Source organism: Amblyomma americanum, chromosome 5, assembly GCF_052857255.1.
Source record: "Amblyomma americanum isolate KBUSLIRL-KWMA chromosome 5, ASM5285725v1, whole genome shotgun sequence".
Lineage (NCBI taxonomy): Eukaryota > Metazoa > Arthropoda > Arachnida > Ixodida > Ixodidae > Amblyomma > Amblyomma americanum.
This window is the reverse complement of record NC_135501.1, coordinates 169002310-169023321: the sequence shown is the minus strand read 5'-3', so window position 1 is coordinate 169023321 and position 21012 is coordinate 169002310. Positions and strand designations below refer to the sequence as shown.

General features: G+C 45.7%; 1 protein-coding gene across 1 annotated transcript; it reads left to right on the top strand.

Moving 5' to 3' along the window:
- Nucleotides 1-209: 209 nt before the first annotated feature.
- LOC144135256 (serum basic protease inhibitor-like) lies at nt 210-17149 on the top strand. Its single transcript, XM_077667987.1, has 3 exons — nt 210-348; nt 11858-12037; nt 16630-17149. Exons 1-3 carry the CDS (start codon nt 282-284, stop codon nt 16731-16733), a joined length of 351 nt encoding a protein of 116 aa, XP_077524113.1. The 5' UTR covers nt 210-281; the 3' UTR covers nt 16734-17149.
- The last annotated feature ends 3863 nt before the right edge of the window (nt 17150-21012 follow it).

Here is a 21012-nt window from a genome sequence, read left to right as displayed (position 1 = left end):
CTAAATGCTAGTCTTGGGAAGCATCGCTTACGTAGTCCTCGAAACTGCTGATTACCATAAATTTTAAATGTGAATTTTGTGTGTGGACCTAAGCCCTCCAACAACGTGCAGGACAATGTATTATTAATAGGGATTTTCTATTGTAACGCCACCGGCATGATTGAGTATCTAGTCAGGTTACCGAGTATTCACCCAGCAACACCAGCAAATAAAAGGCAGGGAGCAAAGTATTGCATCGCGCTCATCTCGACAAAGCCGCATTTTTGGCAAAGATTCGAAAAATGACTACGATGGCCAGGTTACCGGCGTGCCTCTTTCTGCTCCTCCTCGGCCTGGCTCTTTCACAGGGTAAGTTTTTGATTTTAGAAGCACAGGAGACAGATATGCTTTAATATTCGCATGTCTTCGTGGAAATTTGAACTGTGGAAAGAACCTGAAAAAAGAAATCAGCGAATTTATACTTCAGCGGCACTGCCGAAATAACTTCAAAAACATCGCGCATGAAAAAATGCATGCTCAAATTTTCCACCTCGGGATATTCGGAAATGTGGCTCAAATTTTCTGCTTGTAGTGTTCGATAAAATAGAGACTTTTTATATAACTCTCTAACTATCCTGTTTGCTATTTCCGCTTCGAAACGTTAGGATAGACCTTACCGCATTTAATTTGCCATATTTCTTTGGAGCTTTTTTTTTTGTTGGTCGGATCGTGCGAAGTTTCCTATGATTCATTATGCACAAAAATAAAAGGGAAGGAATCCTCGACTTAAGGTCAAAACGAAAACTGTACACTTCTTGCTCTCATTACACGACTGAGTTACCATCCTCTAGGGCCATAATACGCATGTGGTATTCATTCTCTGGTATTCATTATTTCTCTCCGCATTCCCGCAGAGGGTTAAAGCCAACGTCTGTGAGTCACTGAGTATATTGTTGCGGAGAAGCATTAACGCGAGGTATAAACAGCAGCCTAATCAAGCAGATCCGTTTTTGGGGCAATACCTCTTGTGAAACATTCTTGGACAAAAATATCAGTGTATTGGAAAATTATAAAGTACTTTGCTGGAATTATTGAAGGTAGCGGTTCATTGCTCCCATGTGCAGCAAAATCTTTCTTTTATGTTTTTCTGTTGCCCGCATCGCACAGCTAAGTCTGGCACAGAAAACCAATAGGAAAGGTTTTAGACGATAGCAAAAATATTAATAGCGAGAACATGCTAACGTGTCGATAGGAGATCTGTGGATATATTGATTTTTATAGTCAAATGTTCCAATATATGAAAAAATGAGCTCATAAACCCTTTCTCGTTCAAAAATGCCTCTGTTCATATTTTTTTGTTATGGCGGTGTAGATACAAAGGGTGAATAATGAAATAATAAATGAAAAATGTTGCCACAGCCACTACGCTCTTTTTCCAAAAAGTGCGAAAGCACTCGTTAGGGCACTCGGGACGGAATCGACAACGAACACGACGCAGGAGGGTATCTCGTTGCATACTTCTTGTACGCGCGTAAGCTACGACGTAAACCACAGTCTATCGCACCCGCTGCAAGAAGCGCTGAGCTCGTTTGGCATGAAGTGCTTCGAAAAGGAGGCATCTACTATGACCGTAGATGGTCGTTCTGGCGCACAACGACGCCTAACTGCTCGCGTATTTTCGAGCCTCGCTTAGTGCTCCTCGGTGCTTTGGCGGGTGCGCCGTTATCGGGCCGCTTCAGGAATAATTTTCAGGCGCCGCAGCGTCTCAGTCTTGACTGCGCCGAGGCGACGGCAGACTAGCCGCATGCCTTCTGACGCTGTTGTTTCGCATCGTCCTGCTATGGAGCGCGTCGGCGGCATTCGCCGGCTGCACATCGATATTTTTCTTTCTTCAAGAAGCTCCTCTTCTGTGGCACGTTGCCTTCTGCAAGGGGCCATGTCATATGCCAGGAAGAGCGCTTGAACTTCTGTTCGGCAGCGCGAGCTGCCTGGCCTCCCGCTTGGAGAGCGAGCACGAGCTTGCCGATCAAATGGCCGCATGTGCGCATACGCGGCGGGCGCCGCTTCAATTTTTCAACCTGCGGCAAGCGCGCAGCCGGGCACCGACAGGTCGCCTTCTCAGCAACCAAGTTCCCTTACGACACCAGATATATGGCGAAACTCGGGTAAACCAACTAAAGAAGTCTTAGTAATAAAACACACTTCATATGTCACGCACATCATGACGTCCTCAAGGATGTGGCGGTACTAAGCAAGGTTCCATCAGCCGACCATCAGATGGTAATGACCACAGCAACATCATTTGAAAAGAAAATGGGTTTACTTAGTGCAGAAGAAGAAAATGAACAATTAGAGGTAAGAGAATTACAACAACTGAGGATCGCGCCTGCAGGACAGATATTTCATTTTATCAATGAAGGCAGCCCCAGCATACTGGCGATTAATGACCGGCTTGCCAATACACTCACAGTCGCCGCGGTGGCTCGGTGGTTATAGCGCCCTTGGCTGCTTACCCGAAAGACGCGTGTTTGATCCCGGCCATGTCGGACGAATTTACGTGGACGCGAAATTCTAGAGCAGCAAGGGCGCAGAGGTAGAGCATCCGGATCGCGTCCAAGAGGACTGTGGCTCGAATCGCGTCTTTGAATTCTCCACCGGGTTTGAATAAAAAAAAAGCAACTCCACGTGTCGACGCACAACCATGCCTGAGCTGAGGCCTGATTTAGGTGACCAGTACAGACAACGCACTCCCTCAGCATACCAGGATTTGGCCACCCTGGAGTACTTAGCCGCAACCTTCTATGAACAAACCAATTAACCCTCGGCCCTCAGTCCCCAGCGGCTGCGGAGCAAATCACCAAGACGGCGGTCAGACCTGTGACGCAGCGGGGGGTGCTAAGAATTTCTGGCTCCGGACAGGCCGACATTGAAATCTGAACCTGGCAACGTTTAACGCTAGAACCCTATCCAGTGAGGCTAGCCTAGCAGTGCTGTTCGTGGAACTAGCGGGTATTAAAAGAGCTGTCATTGAGATTAGTACCGTTAGGAGGACAGGTGAGTCGTGTAGAGTACGAAGAGGCGGGCACGCACTGTGCTATCATGTACTAGCGAACAGATGAGAACAAGGTGTGGGATTCCTCATCAATCAGTATATAGCTGGCAACAAAGACGAGTTCTACACATTAACGAGAGGGTGGCAGCTATCGTAATTAGGCTTAAGAAGAGGTAGAAGCTGAAGGTGGTACAGGCTTTTGCGCCTACATCTAGCCATGATGATCAGATCTTAACGATCTGAACGATTTCAGGTCGCTGGAAGCTTCTATGAAGACGTATAATTGGCAATAAAAAGAAGGTAAAATCACAGTACACTGTGCTGATGGGCGACTTCAATGCGAAGGCGGGCAAGAAGCAGGCAGGAGACCAGGTGGTAGGCGACTATGGGATAGATTCTAGGAATAGCAAGATGGAGTTATTAGTAGAGTTCGCAGACGAAAATAATGTACGGATCATAAAAACCTTCTTCTGCCAACGGCAAAAAAGGAAGCTCACATGGAAGAGCACCAATGGTGAGACTAAAAATTGGACTTCGAACTATGCGCTAACCCTGGCATTGTGCAGGATGCGATGATCCGCGGAAAGGTGCACTGTAGCGACCACAGAATGGTAAGGTCTCGAGTTAGCTTAGGCTTGAAGAGGGAACGGAAGAAACTAAGGAATCGGAAGTCGATTAACGAGTTAGCTGTAAGAGGGAAAGTAGGGGAATTCAGGATATCACTGTAGAGCAGATATTCGACTTTAACTGAATTAGAAAGTATTAATATTAAAACAATGAACGATAATCTGACATCTATCATTACGCCGTGCGCAGTAGAAGTAGCTGGTACGATGATACGACAGGATACCGGCAAACTATCTCAGGAGACAAAAGATCTGAATAAGAAACGCCAAAGCATGGGGGCGACTAACCCAACAGGCAGAAGAGAACTAGCAGAGCTTTCGAAGTTAACAAATATGCGCGAGGCAACCGACATAAGGAAGTTTAATGTGGAGAGAATAGAGCATGCTCTAAAGAACGGAGGTAGTCTAAAAGTGGTAAAGAGGAAACCAGGCATAGGTGAAAAACAGATGTATGCGTTAAGAGACAAGGAGGGCAATGCCATTTGCAATGCGGATAAGATAGTTAAAGCAGCCGAAGAGTTCTACACAAATCTATACAGTAGCCATTGTAATCAGAACGTTAATCAGAGAGACAGTAGTGCACAGCAATGTGTCATCCTGACAGTAATGAAAGAACGTAAAGAAAGCCTTATGAGCAATACAATAAGACAAAGCACCTGGTGAGGATCAGGTATTAGCAGATCTCTAGAAGGAGGGTGGTATGCAATGGCTTATGGCCTCGACCGTGCCAGAAGCTTGGAGGAACGCTAATATTATCTTAATCCATAAGAAAAGGGACGCCAAGCACTTGAAAAACTGCAGACCGAGCAGCTTACTGCCCGTTGCCTACAAGGTATTTAATGAGGTAATCGCTAATAGAGTCAGGGCAACCTTAGACTTCCATCACAAAATAATCAGGCAGGCTTTCGGAAAGGATACTCGACAATAGATCATATTCACAAAATCAATCAGCTGATAAAGAAATGCACAGACTATAACCAACCCCTGTATATAGCCTTCATTGGTTACGAGAAAGCATTTGAGTCTGTGGAAACCTCAGCAGTCGTCCAGGCATTCCGGAATCAGGTCTTAGAAGAGCGTTATGTGAAAATACTGCAAGATATGTATAACGACTTCACAGCTACCCTAGTCTTCGATAAAGTAAACAATAAAGTACCTATAACGAAGTGCGCCAGGAAGTGAGACACTATCTCTTCAATGCTATTCACCGTTTGTTTACAGGACGTATTCCGAGGCCTCCATTGGAAAAAGTTTGTGATGAGAGTTAATGGAGCATAGCTAAGTAATTTGCGATTCGCTGATGACATTGCCTTGCTAACTCATTGCCTTGGTAAAAATTACTTTGCATAAAACCACAGTAATGTTCAACAGCCTCGCAAGAGAACAGCAGTTCATAATTGGTAGCGAGGTGCTCAAAGTGGTAAGGGCGCATACTTATTTAGGGCAGGTAGTGACAGCTGATCCGGATCATGGGAGGGAAATAACTAGAAGGATAAGAATGGCGAGGAGAGCATTTGGCAGGCTCTCTCAGATCATGAATGGCATCTTACCGATATCCCTGAAGATAAAAGTATACAACGGCTGTATCTGACCGGTGCCCACCCATGGGGCAGAAACGTGGAGACTAACGGAAAGCGTTCAGCTTAAGTTAAGTCCTTAAGGGTAGCGGAGTAGATTTCATGAGAAGGCAAGACTAGCAAGAAGCGGGAGAAAGTTGGAAGGGTGGATGAGATTAAGAAGTTCGTGTAGATACGGTGGGCGCAGCTGGCAAAGGACAGGGTTAATTGGAGAGACATGGGAGAGTCATTTTCCCTGCAGTGGGCGTAGTCAGACTGATGATGATGATGCTGAAGAAATTCTAGAGGCCCGAGTACTGAGGGATGCGGTGCACGTGAAAGAACTCCTGGTGGTCGAAATTCCCGAAGCCCTTCACAACGGCATCCCTCATAGCCTGTGTCGCTACCCTACAAATAATAATTCATAAACCAATACACTCACGGAATACTGAGTTGAAATAAATGGTACTGCGTCTATAAACATGAAAGGTAGCCTGCATAAAGCTACTTTAAAGAACAAAGTACCCTTAATACAACGAAGCGAAAATTGGGCACTCTCATAAATCATATCCACGTATCTATTTGAGCAGCTGGCCAGGGTTCTACTAATTATGTTAAGATATGAAAATTTTCTGATAAAATCTATACTAATATCTACAGCTCAGTACATACAGTGGTGCCAATGGCAGAGTGGGCGACCAAGAGCGAATTGTACATTCGCGTAGTTAAGAAAATGGAACTATTAAAATACTTGCAAACAATTCAGATCCAAAAAACTGCGGGTGGACAGCATGTAAACGCCGATCTCTTGAGAAACGGTTGAAATATTTCGTCCGAAAAACTTCCCATCCTCCAGCCCATCCTTCCGTGAACACAAGCGAGTCAAACAACCGCGCTGGCATTGGCGTTCTGTGGCTATCCCAATTTTGCTGCCCAACGAACCTCGACAGCCGAGGCCGGATTTCGGTGGAAGAGAAATCAAGAACAGCCATTTATTGTGCGATGTCTGTGCTCCTCAAAGAATACAGGTAATCTACATGATTACAGAGCCCTCGACTAGGGCGTCCCCTAAGCCCTAGCCTCGCTCATGGGCTTCAATGAGATATATCATTATCAACACCAAGGTTGCCGTAAGCAAGAAATAATGTTTACAATATAATAATTTGTGAGGTAATCACTATTAGAGACTTGAAACATTATTGACCGTTTAGCTCTGTTTGTTTTTAGTAAGGTGTTTACTAAGGTAATCGAGAATAAAATCTCAGCAGCCTTGGACTACAACGGCAGCGAATGCTGAGGGCAACAGCCTTCCAAGAAACGCATCGATTTCGTTGTGCCACAACACAAATTTATCTAATACATATTCAACCGACCGGCCAGATGACTCGTAAATGCCGCTAGCTACAGCATATCTGAACACATTTCATGTCACATGCATGATGATATGCCTCACCCCTAACCATTGCAGCCTGTTCATTAAGCTCGCACGTGCATCACGAAATATCCAAGTAACATTTGTCGAATCGCTAGTTCAATTTAGCGAAAAATGAATTACATGCGCGCAAGATATGAAACGAAAAGTCACACGATGGCTACGTAACTTCATTTCTATATTTATAGCTGTATTTTTACGGCAGGCAGTCCCTCGAAAAACTGTCAAGTGCTGCGGAGTCCTACTGAGAAAGCTGCCATTAACTGCCATTAAAACGCAACGAACCTTCATGGCTGTCGGGAGGTGATTTTGCACTTCATCTTTTGTAACCGAGCTTCTCTCAGATTCCTTAGCCAGGAAGCTACACAGAGAGAAGCGCAAACAAATAGCAAGTGCATCGCTTCGGCGGTTAGTGGAACGCGTGCCTATTCTTTCGGTCTTTGGAATCTTAAGAATGTTAGCTCTTAGCGCTTACGTTTCTCAAGGACGCAATGTCTGCAATGTCTGTAATGAAGGTCACTGTCTGCAATGAAGGTCAAATTGACCGAAACAGTAACCACGTGACCACACTATTCACAAAGCAACAGTGGGCGCGCAGCGCCTCAATTCGCCCCAATACATTCGATCCTTTATTTATGAGCCAGTATAGCGGCCATCGAAGTGGACCCCCCCCCCCCCCCTTCTCCCGGTACCACCATTAGCATTAAATTTGGGGGCCACGCGTCTGACACAGAATGTTCGAGGTGGTTCCAAGTGATTTGGAATGTTCTTGAGGATAAAATTACGAGCTGAGGTGAAGCCCGAATTACGTGTGGGATTCGCACCGACTACTTTTCCGCCCCCAAACCGAGCATTCCGGGGGCCTTCAGACGGCAATTACGGCCGAACCGTTTGTCGCTCGAGTTTCCGGATGGTTTCAAACGATTTTTCGTGTTGCGATGCAGACGTTTGTAAAATGTAATAACTGATGATACTAGGAAATATACCGGATATAGAGAAGGCAGCTGTAAATCATATTAGCAGTGCAAAGTCAATGAGGTAGATGGCGCTGCTTGTGTCTTAGAAGAGGGAGATAGATTAGGATTTCAAGTTTAGTAAGGAAGAATCTGCAGTCATGATATTTAATGATGAGGGCGGGGAGCACAGAATACAAGAGTTCAAGCTAGAAGTAGTGGATGAGTACAAGTTTCTTGAGGTGTCGATAAATAACGAAGCTGAGCATCTGACAGAGCATGAAAAATATGTAATGAATAAAGCTAGTGGGAATGCAGCTGTCCTGAAAAATAGAGCACTGTTGAATTACAAAGATATGAAGTGGTAAGAGGGATCTAGGAAGGGATGATGGTTCCTAGCCTGACTTTCGGTAATGCAGTCCTGTGCATGAGACCGGATGTTCAAGCAAGGTTAGAAATCAAGCAACGCGGTGTAGAGAGGCTAGCTTTGTGAGCACATGGCAATACACCAAATCAGGGGGTACAGGGTGATATGGAATGGGCGTCGTTCGAGAGCAAAGAGGCTAGCAGTAAGATAGCATTTGAGGAGCGATTGAGAAAAATGGGGGAAAAAGCAGTGCGCTAGGAAAGTTTTCAGATACCTGTACATAAGGAATGCTGACACGAAATGAAGAAAGCGAACTAGAAAATTGGCAAGCAAATATCTGTAGAGGAGTGGGGCGGGGGGGGGGGGGGGGCAAATCAGCGTTTATCAGTTAAGAAAAAGGTCAAAGAAACAGAGAGAGCTCTGTGGAAAACAGGGATGCTGACGAAATTGGCACTGGGAACATACAGGATCTTTAAGCTGGAAATTGCTAAAGAAATATATATATGATAATTGTAGGGGAAGCTCTTTGTTGTTTGAGACCAGGACGGGAGTTTTGCGGACTAGGACATATGGAGTCAGGTACCACGAGATAGACACGTTGTGCGTTGCGTGCGGAGGGGAGGAGGAAACGGCTGAACACTTGATACTTTTCTTCAAAGGCCTTCACTCTACAGTGGAAAGCAGCGAGGCTGGTTTATCCAAGGCTTTGGGGTTTGAGGACAGTGAAGGGAAAGTAGATTTTAAGCGGGTAGAAGTAACCAAGCGAAGGTTATCTGAGTGGTGGCTAAAATCAAGCCAAAGGTAAAATTTGATATGTCATGGCTAGGTGGCTTGAGCCACCACCCGATTTAAAGGGTTCAGCCTCATCCATCCATCCATCCATCCATCCATCCATCCAACCATCCATCCATTCCTCCATCCAACCAACCAACCATCCATCCATCCATCCATCCATCCATCCATCCATCCATCCATCCATCCATCCATCCATCCATCCATCCATCCATCCATCCATCCATCCATCCATCCATCCATCCATCCATCCCTCCCAGAGCTGTTTCCGGAAAGGAACCACCCAGAGATGTTTGGATTTCGTCTTCTCCACGTTTGCTGAGCACACCGATGTAAACGCTTGAAGCTCCTGTAGCTAACGCTCTTAAGGGGCCACCGAAAGGGGTGTTTGAGCTTGGCTTTAAAATGCTTTCACTATGTAGAGTACAGGCCACCGAGCGTATGCAGCGTACGAGACCTCAAAAGCGAGCGGGATATTTACAATACATTTTTAAAAATACCTGCTTTCGCACCTCGCGGCGACGCGCGGTGCCGGGCTTTCGCACGCAAACCTGGCAGACGACGTCACGTCTTGCTAATGACGTCAACAGCCGGGGGTTATCATTGATTCACAGCGCCGAATTCTTGCAGACGTCACGCACTACCGTGGCAGAGGCCACTCCGCGCGCGCCGCAGCCGGCGGAGGTGGGGAGCGGCCGAGTGAGTGGTGCCGGCGGAGGAGCGCCTTCGTTTTGGCATGCGAGAGGAGAGGGAAAGGCGCGAAGACACGGAAGTTCAAATTTTGTCTGCATATAACTCAGCTTCCACAAAACGCATTAAAATAATTCTTGCTGCGGGATAATGGTGAACTGTCGTGTTTGAAAATCCCAGACATATCGTACCTTTATTGAGACCCACTTTCTGGGTCCCTTTAAGTCGAACACTGAGGCAGTGCTGGCGGAGTTTTTCTATTTACTCCTTTCTGTCTGTTCGCGGCAGATGGTCGACGATTTCGAGGCGCTCAATAGGAGGACACCCCATAAATACGGCGCCACACTTTCTTTCACGAGCAGAGGTGCTGGCCTGAAGTGTGAGCTGAAAGGTCGGAGTGTGCCCCAGGAATACATTGCTGCATTAAAAATGGTTGCAGTCGAGCTCAGCTAAGAGTGGTTTAGCGAAATCGTCCCAGCGACGTAGACGGCTCCGGCCAGATATGGCATCCTCACGAGGGCCAGCCCTCATCAGGGCGTGCTCACCCTCACCTCATGAAGATATGACTTGGTGAGGTGAAGGGTAGGCAGGATCGGCGCATGAAAATTCGTGAGCACAAGGTTGAGGGAGGAAAGACATGATGAGGTGAGGGCGAAGGAGTGCAAGATGCACGGTCTGAGGGCGAGGTTGATGGCTCGAGCCGTAATCCGGACTAACGCTTTTTTCTGTGCAGCCAGTTATGAATTCCAATTTTAGAGCGACAGTCCTTAGGGTGAAAGTTACCGGGGAAAATGTAGTTTCTATAGCCTGTAGGTACACGAGGCGAACAAGAAAGGCGGTTAGCCGAACACCTTCTCGAGAACGTCGCCGCGATGTACTACACAGTTGACAATGCTATGCCGAAAAAGGCGCCCTTCTAACTAAAAAAAGCCTATTTTTAAAACTGTCTAAAGATTTAGGTCTAACACCCTGTATAGTGCGCTAACAAGGAGGCACTGGTCGGGACGCGCGGGTAGCCACCAGTCCAACGGGGACTGAGGTACTGCAGTTAGCATTTTCATTACCAGCCCCGAGTCTGTCGGATCATTAGTGTATAAAGTAAAGCATGTAAAACTAATACCTAGTAAGGCTATCGGGAATTCCCAAGTTCTAAGCGTTGTTTCTTGGAACGAAGTCTGATTTCCGCATAATGAGGTTTCAAAGTACTGACTGCAGCGTAAAAATACTTCTACGAAATTCTATTATAATATTCCTCTGATATAAGAGGTCAAGTTCACTCACTTTTCCTCTAGTTTTTTAGAACTTGTGTTTCACGAGGCTGGTAAAAGGGTCCATGTTCTTCTTATCTCTCTGCGCTTGATTTCTTTTGCAAATATAAGAGGTCTGGTTCATTCATTTTTCCTCTATTCTGCAAGATGTAAGTGACGAGGCTGGTTAAAAGCACCCACGTTCTTTGCGGCGCATTAATCTTCTGCAATATGTCCTCTGGATTCCTTTGTTTGAAACGTCAGAAAAAGAAAGCAAGTATTAAAAGCTCTAGCAATGTGCAAAGCACTCTAAATCAGATCTTTCAAGGCCTATATGTAACAAAGTCACGATAATACGCGGTGTTAGAACGAAAAAGACCGCATAGAATACTCTCCCACTGTAACTGCGTACAGCCTGACTCACTCAGATTTAGCTCAGGTTATTTGTACTCTGGCAGTGATGCAACGACACAGAAATAAGAAGGGCAAACATCGCTGTATACAGAATATCCCGCAGTTTTTTCGTGCATAAGTTGCACATGCCTTCAATGGCAATCACATAAGTTTCGTTCAGGAAAGTATCGAAGCAAAAAGCTCCATATAAACGGCGTTTTAATAAGAGGCGGCGTGCAGAATCACAAGTTTGTGGCGCTTTAGGCGCGAAATTAAGTGTAATTTACGAAAATGCAATGCTGCAGAGCTTCTGATTGATTGTTGCAGTATTAGAGTCCTCAGAGTGCAAGAACGTTTCTGAGCGCAGACTGCATTTTTTTTTCAGAATCACGCCCTAAGTTATCCCTAGGATTTCTGCACAGCAATCAAACAACGTAATTAGCGCAACGTCGGGATGGATTAAGCTATCAGAGACATTCTTCTTTTTCAATACACTAACATCAGTGCTCGCTAGGAGGGCTCAGGAATGCTACAGGTTTCTATCTCATTGAAGTTCCAAGTAAATGTAAAATTTAGGGTATCCAGGTGGACATGACGAATATAACCATTGGTGAGTAGCAGATAACAACCAGGAATATCGCTCTACCGTATCAAGTTGATGACAAAAATTTGACAAATGCTCTCCACAGTGAATCCATTTGTAATCGCAGAATATTCGTTTTTTTCTAACGTTAGCATGTCTTGACTGCGTATTTCTTTTCAATTTTCAGCCCGTTTCAACAGAAAAAAAGTCTGCTCCCTTCCAAAAGTGGTTGGGCCCTGCAAAGCATCCATGCCCAAGTGGTGGTATAACATCAAAACAGGTTCTTGTGTTTTCTTTATCTACGGCGGCTGCCAGGGAAATGATAACAGTTTTGATCGCTGCGAGGACTGCATGACGAAATGTGGCGGTAAGATATCAAAAGAGTTTTTTTTTTAGTCAAGAATAACAATTATGAAGTAGTTCATGCCTAGTGCCAAGGCTAAGCCAACCAAGCTTATGCCGGGTGTCTCTGTTAGCTTGAGCCAAGGGTTAAAAAAATAAATTATTAGAGACAGGCGAGTGAAACCAGTTGCATATTGGTGACAGGCGTCTTGCGCACCACCAGCAATTTTTATTTCGCAATTAATTAGTAGTTTACTTAAGTTTCATTAACTCAATGAATAAATATTGAGTTTAGACAGCAAACTGCATTTGAAGAGCTGTCGAGCACCTTCAGAAACCCACATTCCATCAATAACGATAAGGTAACCCTCACGCGTGTTTTTTTCCCAGCTCCAAAGGAAGCACGCGAAATACAAAATTAACCACGTAACTGACGCACTTGCGTGCCGAGATCGCGCTGCTCTCAAGTGTGGTTTGAGCAAACAAAATAGCCTGCAGCCTTGACTCGACGGCATCGCACAATTGGCAGGCTGATATATTGGCGGTGGTATCTCGTCTGCATCAGCCGGTAGCACACTTGATGATGCGAGTAGCCAACGCCAACATATCGGCCGGCCGCTGGTGCGATGCATTAGAGTCAAGGCTGCAGGCTATTTTGTTTGCTCAAACCACACTTGAGAGCAGCGCGATCTCGGCACGCAAGTGCGTCAGTTACGTGGTTAATTTTGCATTTCTTGTGCTTTCTTTGGAGCTGGGAAAAAAACACGCGTGAGGGCTACCTTATCGTTATTGATGGAATTTGAGTTTCTGAAGGTGCTCGACAACTCTTCAAATGTAAATCGTTGTCTAATATCAATATTTATTCATTTAGTTACTGAAACTTAATTAAACAATTATTAGTTATGAAAAAAAAATTTCCTTTGGTGCGCAAGAAGGCTGTCACCAATATGCAACTGGTTTCATTCGCCCGCCTCTAATAATTTATTTTTAACCCTTGGCCCAAGTTAGCTGGCCGCTTCTCTCATTTGAGGAAGCTTCTTTTGCAAATTCCATTTCACCAACTTGGTTTACCTGTGTCCTCCGCGGTTCTTCTTTCCATTGGCGCTTCTTGCCTTGGACGAAGCGGCAGGAGTGTGCGGTCTGCTGTGCAAAATTTCCTTCAAGAAACTCAGCGACTCCCATTCTAATTTCTTATTCCCGCTCTCAGTCAGTGCGGCATTGAAACATTACAGGCATTGTATACTATTACGCACATTAAGCCAATGTCCCGTCTTCGATCTCCAAGTTAACAGGACCCCTTTCCTTCCCTCTTCCAATCTATCAGACTACATACTATTGGCACTGCTTTTTCCGTCAAAACTTTCCTGTATCCAGTAATTAACCGCCTGTGTCTTGGCCACCCCCCGCAGTGGGTATGTGCCGGCAATGTCTGAGGCCTACCTACCTACCTACCTACCGCCAGCGCACGGTGCAAGATCGTTGTGTTGATGACCGAAGCTCGGCCCGCCATTTTGGCTAGCTGTTCTCAGGCTGGTTTCTCTGGTAATCCTCTTACAATTTGGTGGATGTGCTAGATGCAGCCTTTGGCTTACGTCCTGCAGCTTCGGTGCGGAACCATCGCGTCAACCATGTCCACCGATGCAAACCAGTCATCTGCCCCTTCACCTACGACCGTCGTGAGCCCTGGCGCTCTCCGACAGTGGGACCTAGCCACATTTAGCGGGTCCGATGGCCCCGACGTGGAGTATTGGCTTGCCTCCTACGAGCGGGTAAGCGGCCACAACCGGCGGGACGAGGCCGTAAAGCTCAAAAACACTGTTTTACCAGTCGGACGTGGCCAGCCTATGGTAGAGAAACCACGAAGAAGACTCCACCACCTGGTCGGCCTTTAAACGCGCCCTTTCAGATATCTTTGGGCGCCCTGCCGTACGCAAGCTGCGCGCCGAACAGCGCCTGCGAGTCAGAGTTCACCTGCAGGGTGAATCATTAACCATGTACATCGAGGATGCCATCAACCTCTGTACAAGGGTAGACTCGTCTATTTCCGAGGAGGACCGGATCAAGCATGTCCTGAAAGGCATCGAATCTGAAACTTATCGCCCGGAAACCTACCACCGTTGCCGACGTATTCATCGCCTGCCAGAGCTATGATGACCTCCCCAAGCAACGCATTTTGGTTTCGTCACCTTCCGTGCAGCCTGACTTGCTTTCCTGCCTCGCTGTGCCGATTTCTAACAGCTCACTGTTTGACAAGATCAAAGACTGTGCGTGAAGAGGTGGCTCGACAGCTGTGACTTCTTCACGGCGTTCAGGGACCTCCCGGATCTCCCACCGCCCCTGGCTCCGGCCCTCCACACTGTGATTCGCGATCAAGTGTCCGAAGCGCTACCACCTGTTCGTCCGCAGGCTCCTGCTACGGAGCCGCTCACATGCGCCGACGCCGTCTGAAGACGAAGGGCCGACGGGTTTGTCCAGTTCTACCCTCCGACGCAGCCGCCTACCTTTTCAACCCGGCCGCCCCATACTCGTATCAACCCTTGGCGCCCCAATAACAACTTTTTTTTCGTCTAAAATTCAATTCCGAAAAAGCATCATGAGAATATCTGTAAGAGAAAATACACCGTTATGCCTTGACCAATACATTTTGTGCTTAACGCGAATCATGGCTCCGTGTGGCGTGGTAGTGTGGAAAAGAGGAAAGCAAACATAGGGAATATAACAGAGCAAAGAGAGGGTGGCAGCCTTAATTTTTCACCTTATTTTAACCATCACCTTTTGCCATTCTTCATGAAGCCATGTGTGGGCCTGCATCACGGTTATGTACCTTGTACACAGGTGCCAACAGTAAAGTGAATAAATTCTATAAAGAGTTGGTAGGAATGCATTTACGGATTTTCGCCCATTGTTTGGAGCGCTACACAAACGCTTTAGAATCCCATGCCACGGCCAAGCGTAATTATGGTAATTTAAAGAGATAAAGAATAATCACAGCAGACACTCCGCGCATGACGGTGCGACACAGGAATCCGAAAACAAGTGCAATTTCAAGGAAGAAAAGCTGTGCGGACACCTCGTTGAAGCGCAGGGTCGACTTTTGCAGGTCATCCAACACATCCGCCTCCGACGCAACTGTGAAGCAAAAAGCGAAGGGCTAGGAGAAAGTAGGGGCAAGGTAACAAATTCCTTGCTAAGACAGGGCTTCGACGTCAATCAATGAACAGAGCTGCAACGGTATCATGCGGGCGGCCATAAAAAGAGCCGCCAAGCTATTTATTCGTATGGTTCTAAAGCGACATAGGTGAGTAACGCATAGCCACCGCTGAGAAACCATGGGAACGAATACGGAAGAAAAACAACGCAATCAGACTGCCACGAGATGCTTCTGTCTGAACCGTGTGACCCAGCGCTTTTCGGGTAAAGTGCCTCATCGGATCACATGGAACGGAACAAGAGTAGCAAGTTTCCTTACTAGGTCTGGATTCAAAGCGTGATCAATTCAATGCCATTTGCGTTCACAATGAGTGTTCGAACGGTTATTTGCAAGTCGCTTCTCGGTAGCTATATTCCGAACTGAGCAATGTGAATGTTAATTTTACCTTGCATCATTGTATTAATTCTACAGAGCAATGAAAATAATTCTAAGCTAAATCTTGTACCTAAGGCAGACTTCCTCTAAATAACTTCAAAGACTTTAAGTTATTGGTTTCCAGTTTTCTCCAAATATTAGGAATGTTTCCTCATCCACGCCTACGTATTTTTGCAATTACCAGGTAGAACAAAGAATTACAGATAGAGCTGTCCGCAATAGTTAATGGCCCAATTACACTTCGGAGCAACGCTCCAGCAATAATAATAATAATAGGTTTGGGGGAAAAGGAAATGGCGCAGTATCTGTCTCATGTCTCGGAGGACACCTGAACCGCGCCGTAAGGGAATGAATAAAGGAGGGAGTGAAAGAAGAAAGGAAGAAAGAGGTGCCGTAGTGGAGGGCTCCGGAATAATTGCGACCACCTGGGGATCTTTAACGTGCACTGAAATCGCACAGCACACGGGCGCCTTAGCGTTTTTCCTCCATAAAAACGCAGCCGCCGCGGTCGGGTTCGAACCCGGGAACTCCGGATCCAGCGATGTAAAATAGTTTTCTGAAATTAAAAAAGTTAAAAAACCTCTGCAGAATCGCCATTATCCTTTTGTTGGCGCAGCTTATTCACCACTAAGTTACACCATAGCGTACACACGCGGTTTTTGATAGACTGAGATCATGTATGCATAATATTGTGCAATATAATGGCAATAGCGCCGCTGCGGTGGTACAGAGGTTATGGTGCTCGGCTGCTATCCTAAAAGGGACAGCTTCGATGGAGGCCAAATTCTAGAAGCCCGTGTACTGTATGACGTTAGTGCGCGTCAGAGAACCTCAGGTGGTCGAAATTTCCGGAGACGCGTTCACTATACGGTGTCCCTGATAGCCTGAGTCGCTTTGGGACGGTAAACCCCCATAAACGAAATGAATATATTCGCAATAATGATAGCGATGCTGTAGTAAAATTCACTATTATATTACACTCCCTAGTAATGTGTTCTTCACGCACTCTTTTTTCTTTTTTTTTTCTCTAGGACTGAGCAGGCGAAAAGCAAAGATCATTTGCAAGAGGCTGGAGAAGCAGAACGGTGGAAATAGGTATCTGCACAAGCCAATCAATGCAAGAAGAGCCGAATAACCAGCGTCACCTAGATTTTACTCCCTGCTGGAAACATATTCTCTCTGCATTTGTGAAAAAATTCGCACAGATCGAATAAACTATCTAAAAAAAATAACCACCCATTATCAGCGGGATATCAGTAACTGGGTGACATCGCATAGCTTTCTGATTTCTCCACTAATTTTTCCGTACGTGCTTTCTATCGCTAGGTAGATCATAAGGTAACACTTTTCTTTGAAATCTAACAAGTGGTATCCTGGTAGGTTTTCTTTCGAATCAAATGAATCGGAACAGACATCCTTGCTTGGGGGCGAAGAACTCGTTGGCCCTGTTTCCTTCGTGTTTTTTTTTTATGGACACGCCCATCATCGTCTAACCAAGCGAAAAAACTGCAAAAGGGGGCCGTTTCATAACTTGGTAGCGTTCGTGCATGCGAGGTAGTTAAATCTGTAGTGTATATCCTTGCACGGTTGCCGAAGAATAAAACTGACGATCGAGGTCATTCGCTGTTTCCTGTGGAAATACTAATGTCACCACCAAAAATTTATATCGAAAGTCATGCTGAAGATGCTCCGAATTCAAGCGCAATGTTTAATCACAAGTCAATCGGGTGGTCTCTAATGTTAGTGCTGGCATTCACAGCATCTTCATGTTGTCGGTAATGTTTAGTGACGGTGAATGCATGATTGCCTGTTAAGTGAAAAGAATAGGAATTTTTGCTTTTGCCACAATATTTACTGGCTCGTGCTGTTTGTACTGCTTGCATCGTGATTATCTCTGCTGAGGAATGCGTGCTTGTATTCGTAATCACTTTTTGAGCCCACTCCCTGTGGAACGACACAACGACGCAATCGTTCCGGGAAGTTGCTAGCTGCGTTGCACCGGCTTCAAAAATGAAGCCTTCTGATACGACTTCAAAGACGAATGAATTGCGCTTCATAACGTCGAAGTTTCAGTCGCCCGCGAGCAGGATCGATGATTTTCAATCAAAACCAGAATGGTAAGACGAATTACTTCCGGTTGTTTTACAGAGACGCGTTCTAATTTCGCGGCTGCTACTTACGACCGTACGCCCTCGATGCGACGACAAAGGTAGCACAAAACTATAAGCCTAAACTACGTGACCTAGAAGCTATATCTGACTACCAAACGAAACCCTCCTAAGCTCCTACAAACTCTGAATGATTTAAAAATCTGTGCAGCAAGATGTGTACTACTTACTGCTCAACACTTTATTGGAGGACTATGAAAGCTACAGGCCTGTTCAGTCAACCAGAACAGATCTGAAACATGTCCCTGTGTTCTTTCGCATGTGCGCATGTGCTGCTATTTAGGCTTTAAACTGTAAGTAACACATAACTTAAGTCGTTACTAGCAACAGGCGGCTGTAAGCGTCATCTTTTGAGAAATCTGATGCGCTACGCAGTCGTATGCTTCCGCTGTGCGCTGGATGTTTACGGGTACTTTTAACAGGTCTCTGCGTCTTCTTGGTCTCATGATTCCTACTCACGAAACTGAGTGTGTATTCAACAATGTAGTTCTTATGACGCTTTTTACTACGGCATAGGCAAGAAAGTAGAGAACTAGTCCAATATTTGTTGAAGTTGAAGTGAAAGCTTTACACATTTCTTTTGTAGCCATGGGCCTACATTTGAATGTATACTAATTTGTAATTACTCCCTTTTATGAAAACTAGCTGTGTAGCATTCCCTTGTAGCTGTATGGCTGCGCGGGCATGGATGCTAATGGGTAATTACTTCCTTACTAAAATTCTACTCCGCATCGGGGGATTTCCCTAAACTTCTGAAGCTGTTCGCACTTCGAGTTGTTAATCAGTACGCTCTCGCTCTACCAGCTGCTGTCCGCCTTAGCTAGTTCACTTGGTAAAGCGAATGCTACAGACCGGCGGTGATTCCGAAATCGAGCCAAGCACCCGGACGAATTTTTTTTCAACTCCGAACTTTCTTCGAAACGTGTACAGCTTTCAATCTGCTGCCTTCAAAGTGTCACTTACGCATATCATTATTCTCCAATCACGGAGAAGAAATTTAGAGGAACACCATAATCCGCAGCGCAACAACTTCGCCCCTGCAACCTTCATTGCGTTGGAAGTACTGGAAAGGAGTTTTGAGACTAGAGTATACTAGCTGCATACTATAGGCCCGAGATTATCATGTGAAAATACCCATGATACATAGCCTTTGAATTGCATGTAGCTTTGTAACAATATTATGCATTTACACCATATTATACGTCGTGTTCACACCTGATCGTAAAGCAATTTTTCGTAAATGTGAATTCTCTGATAGATAATAGCTTCGTCGAGTCTACTTGGAAAGGAATAGCCACAGACTGCTTTACTGATCTATGGCTTTCGGGTATCTTTCAAGTGGTCAGTCGGCCTTTTTGTCTACGATGTCACAGAAAGCCTCCAACTACAGGGGCACAGCATGGCGTTAGGCCGCCAAGACACCAGATCCGAGAAGCGATACGCAAAATTCCAGTCGACGACAAGGAACGCAGCTTAGTGTTTCGGCCTGCATACGCTTTCGGCTGCATCTCGGCCTGCATCAGCGCGCCCGCTGTTTTTCATACTGAAATTTACCAGGTCGCTGGCGTTGCTTTCAACTTTGCCGCCAACGCCACCTCGATTGCTTCATCCTCTAACATTCGCAGCGCCACTCACGAGTTCGATGTTGGAGCGCGTTGATATTGCCGCGAATATTTGCAGTGTTTGTTCATTCTTCAAAGGAGCCGGCACGCCTCTTTATCGCTTTGTTTGCGATGCAAGACGCGACTGGATTTGTCTCGATTGATCGCATCCAGGCAGAGCTGATTGTGCGTTCTTCCAGAATGTCCTAGTAGCTTTGCACGCTTTATCTCGAAAGTTCGCTGTCAGCTTCAAATTGAGCACGGCCGACAGCGGCGGGCATTCTGTTCGACGACCACCGAGCACACTTGATGCTACGCCGCCGCCGAGTGATTCATTCAATCGTGGGCGCGAGTAAGCCTAAATAAAGAGTTTTGTTTAGACACCATTTTCGCAGCCTTTTTGCTCTGCGGACTGCAGTCACCACTTTGTGACAATATCACGGAGTGCATGCGCTGGTCATCTGTTCTTGGCTTTCTTTTTGGCTGGCCTTTTTTTCCAGCTTGACAGAAATTAACCTAAAGCGCATATCAAAATAAGCACTTAAAATTTTGAGATTTTTTGGGGGGCCGTTTCACAATTTGGACTGCAGTATTAATCGGAAAGAGCATAGCCAAGAAACTAGTTTTCCGATTGATTGATTTATTTATTCAGTTTAACTAGATATAAAAATACAACTTTTTCCTTTAGCTGGGGTGAATGAAATGCTCCAGGTTCCGTTCAAATATCGATCCCCGGTATATTTTTAAATCTTGACTAAAGTTTGCCGGCACTTCAGGTGTATGGGTGTATCTAGATAAGGACGACAGTTGAGGTCTGATCACCATTCTTTGTTCTTAATTAAATTTTTATACGGGATGGGCAAATGTCCCACCACAAAGAAATGGACCTTAGTTCTTCTACAAAACTGTTTATCACAAGATGTGGAAAACGTGGCTTTTGCAATTTCGCAAAATTGCAAGTTTGGATCCTGCAGAAACAAAAATAAACCTTGGTGAATTGTGATTTCACTAAAGATGTGCAAACAGTCATTTTGGATGCAGTAATTAAAAAACCAGTTTTTGGCTCTTCGAATTTCGCAGCAAACAAAAACTGCAAGCATCGCTTAGAAACTTCTGCCTGCCAAAGGCGGCACTACTCAGGGCGATAATGAGGCATGAAGACTATGAATTTGATGGCCACGAGAGCAGTACGCTATCGCCGCAGCCGCCTGGAGTTGTTGTTGTTGTTGTCCTCTGCTAGAGTGGCACATACAAACAGTGGGGAATTGGCCAGGATGCCTTGATCAGACAAACATTTGTGTAACAATGTCTCAGTAAGCCGCCGTGGTAACTCAGTGGTTATGGCGCTCGGCTGCTGACCCGAAAGACGCGGGTTCGATCCCGGCCGCGGTGGTCAAATTTCGATAGAGGCGAAATTCCAGAGGCCCGTGTACTGTGCGATGTCAGTGCACGTTAAAGAACCACAGGTGGTTGAAATTTCCGGAGCCCTTCACTACGGCGTCCTTCATAGCCTGAGTCGCTTTGCGACGTTAAATCCAAATAAATCAAACCAAACAATGTCTCAGTTAAGGTAGTCGAAGAGGTTGAATTTTGTACTTGTAAAAATATAGTTTATTTAGTTTATGGGGGTTTAACGTCCCAAAGC

Bases quoted from the DNA above. Each gene is read 5' to 3' on its own strand.
- LOC144135256 (XM_077667987.1), top strand. From the start codon at position 282: ATGACTACGATGGCCAGGTTACCGGCGTGCCTCTTTCTGCTCCTCCTC. The intron at 349-11,857 runs GTAAGTTTTTGA...TTCAATTTTCAG, and splicing joins CGGCCTGGCTCTTTCACAGG to CCCGTTTCAACAGAAAAAAA. The intron at 12,038-16,629 runs GTAAGATATCAA...TTTTTTCTCTAG, and splicing joins CTGCATGACGAAATGTGGCG to GACTGAGCAGGCGAAAAGCA.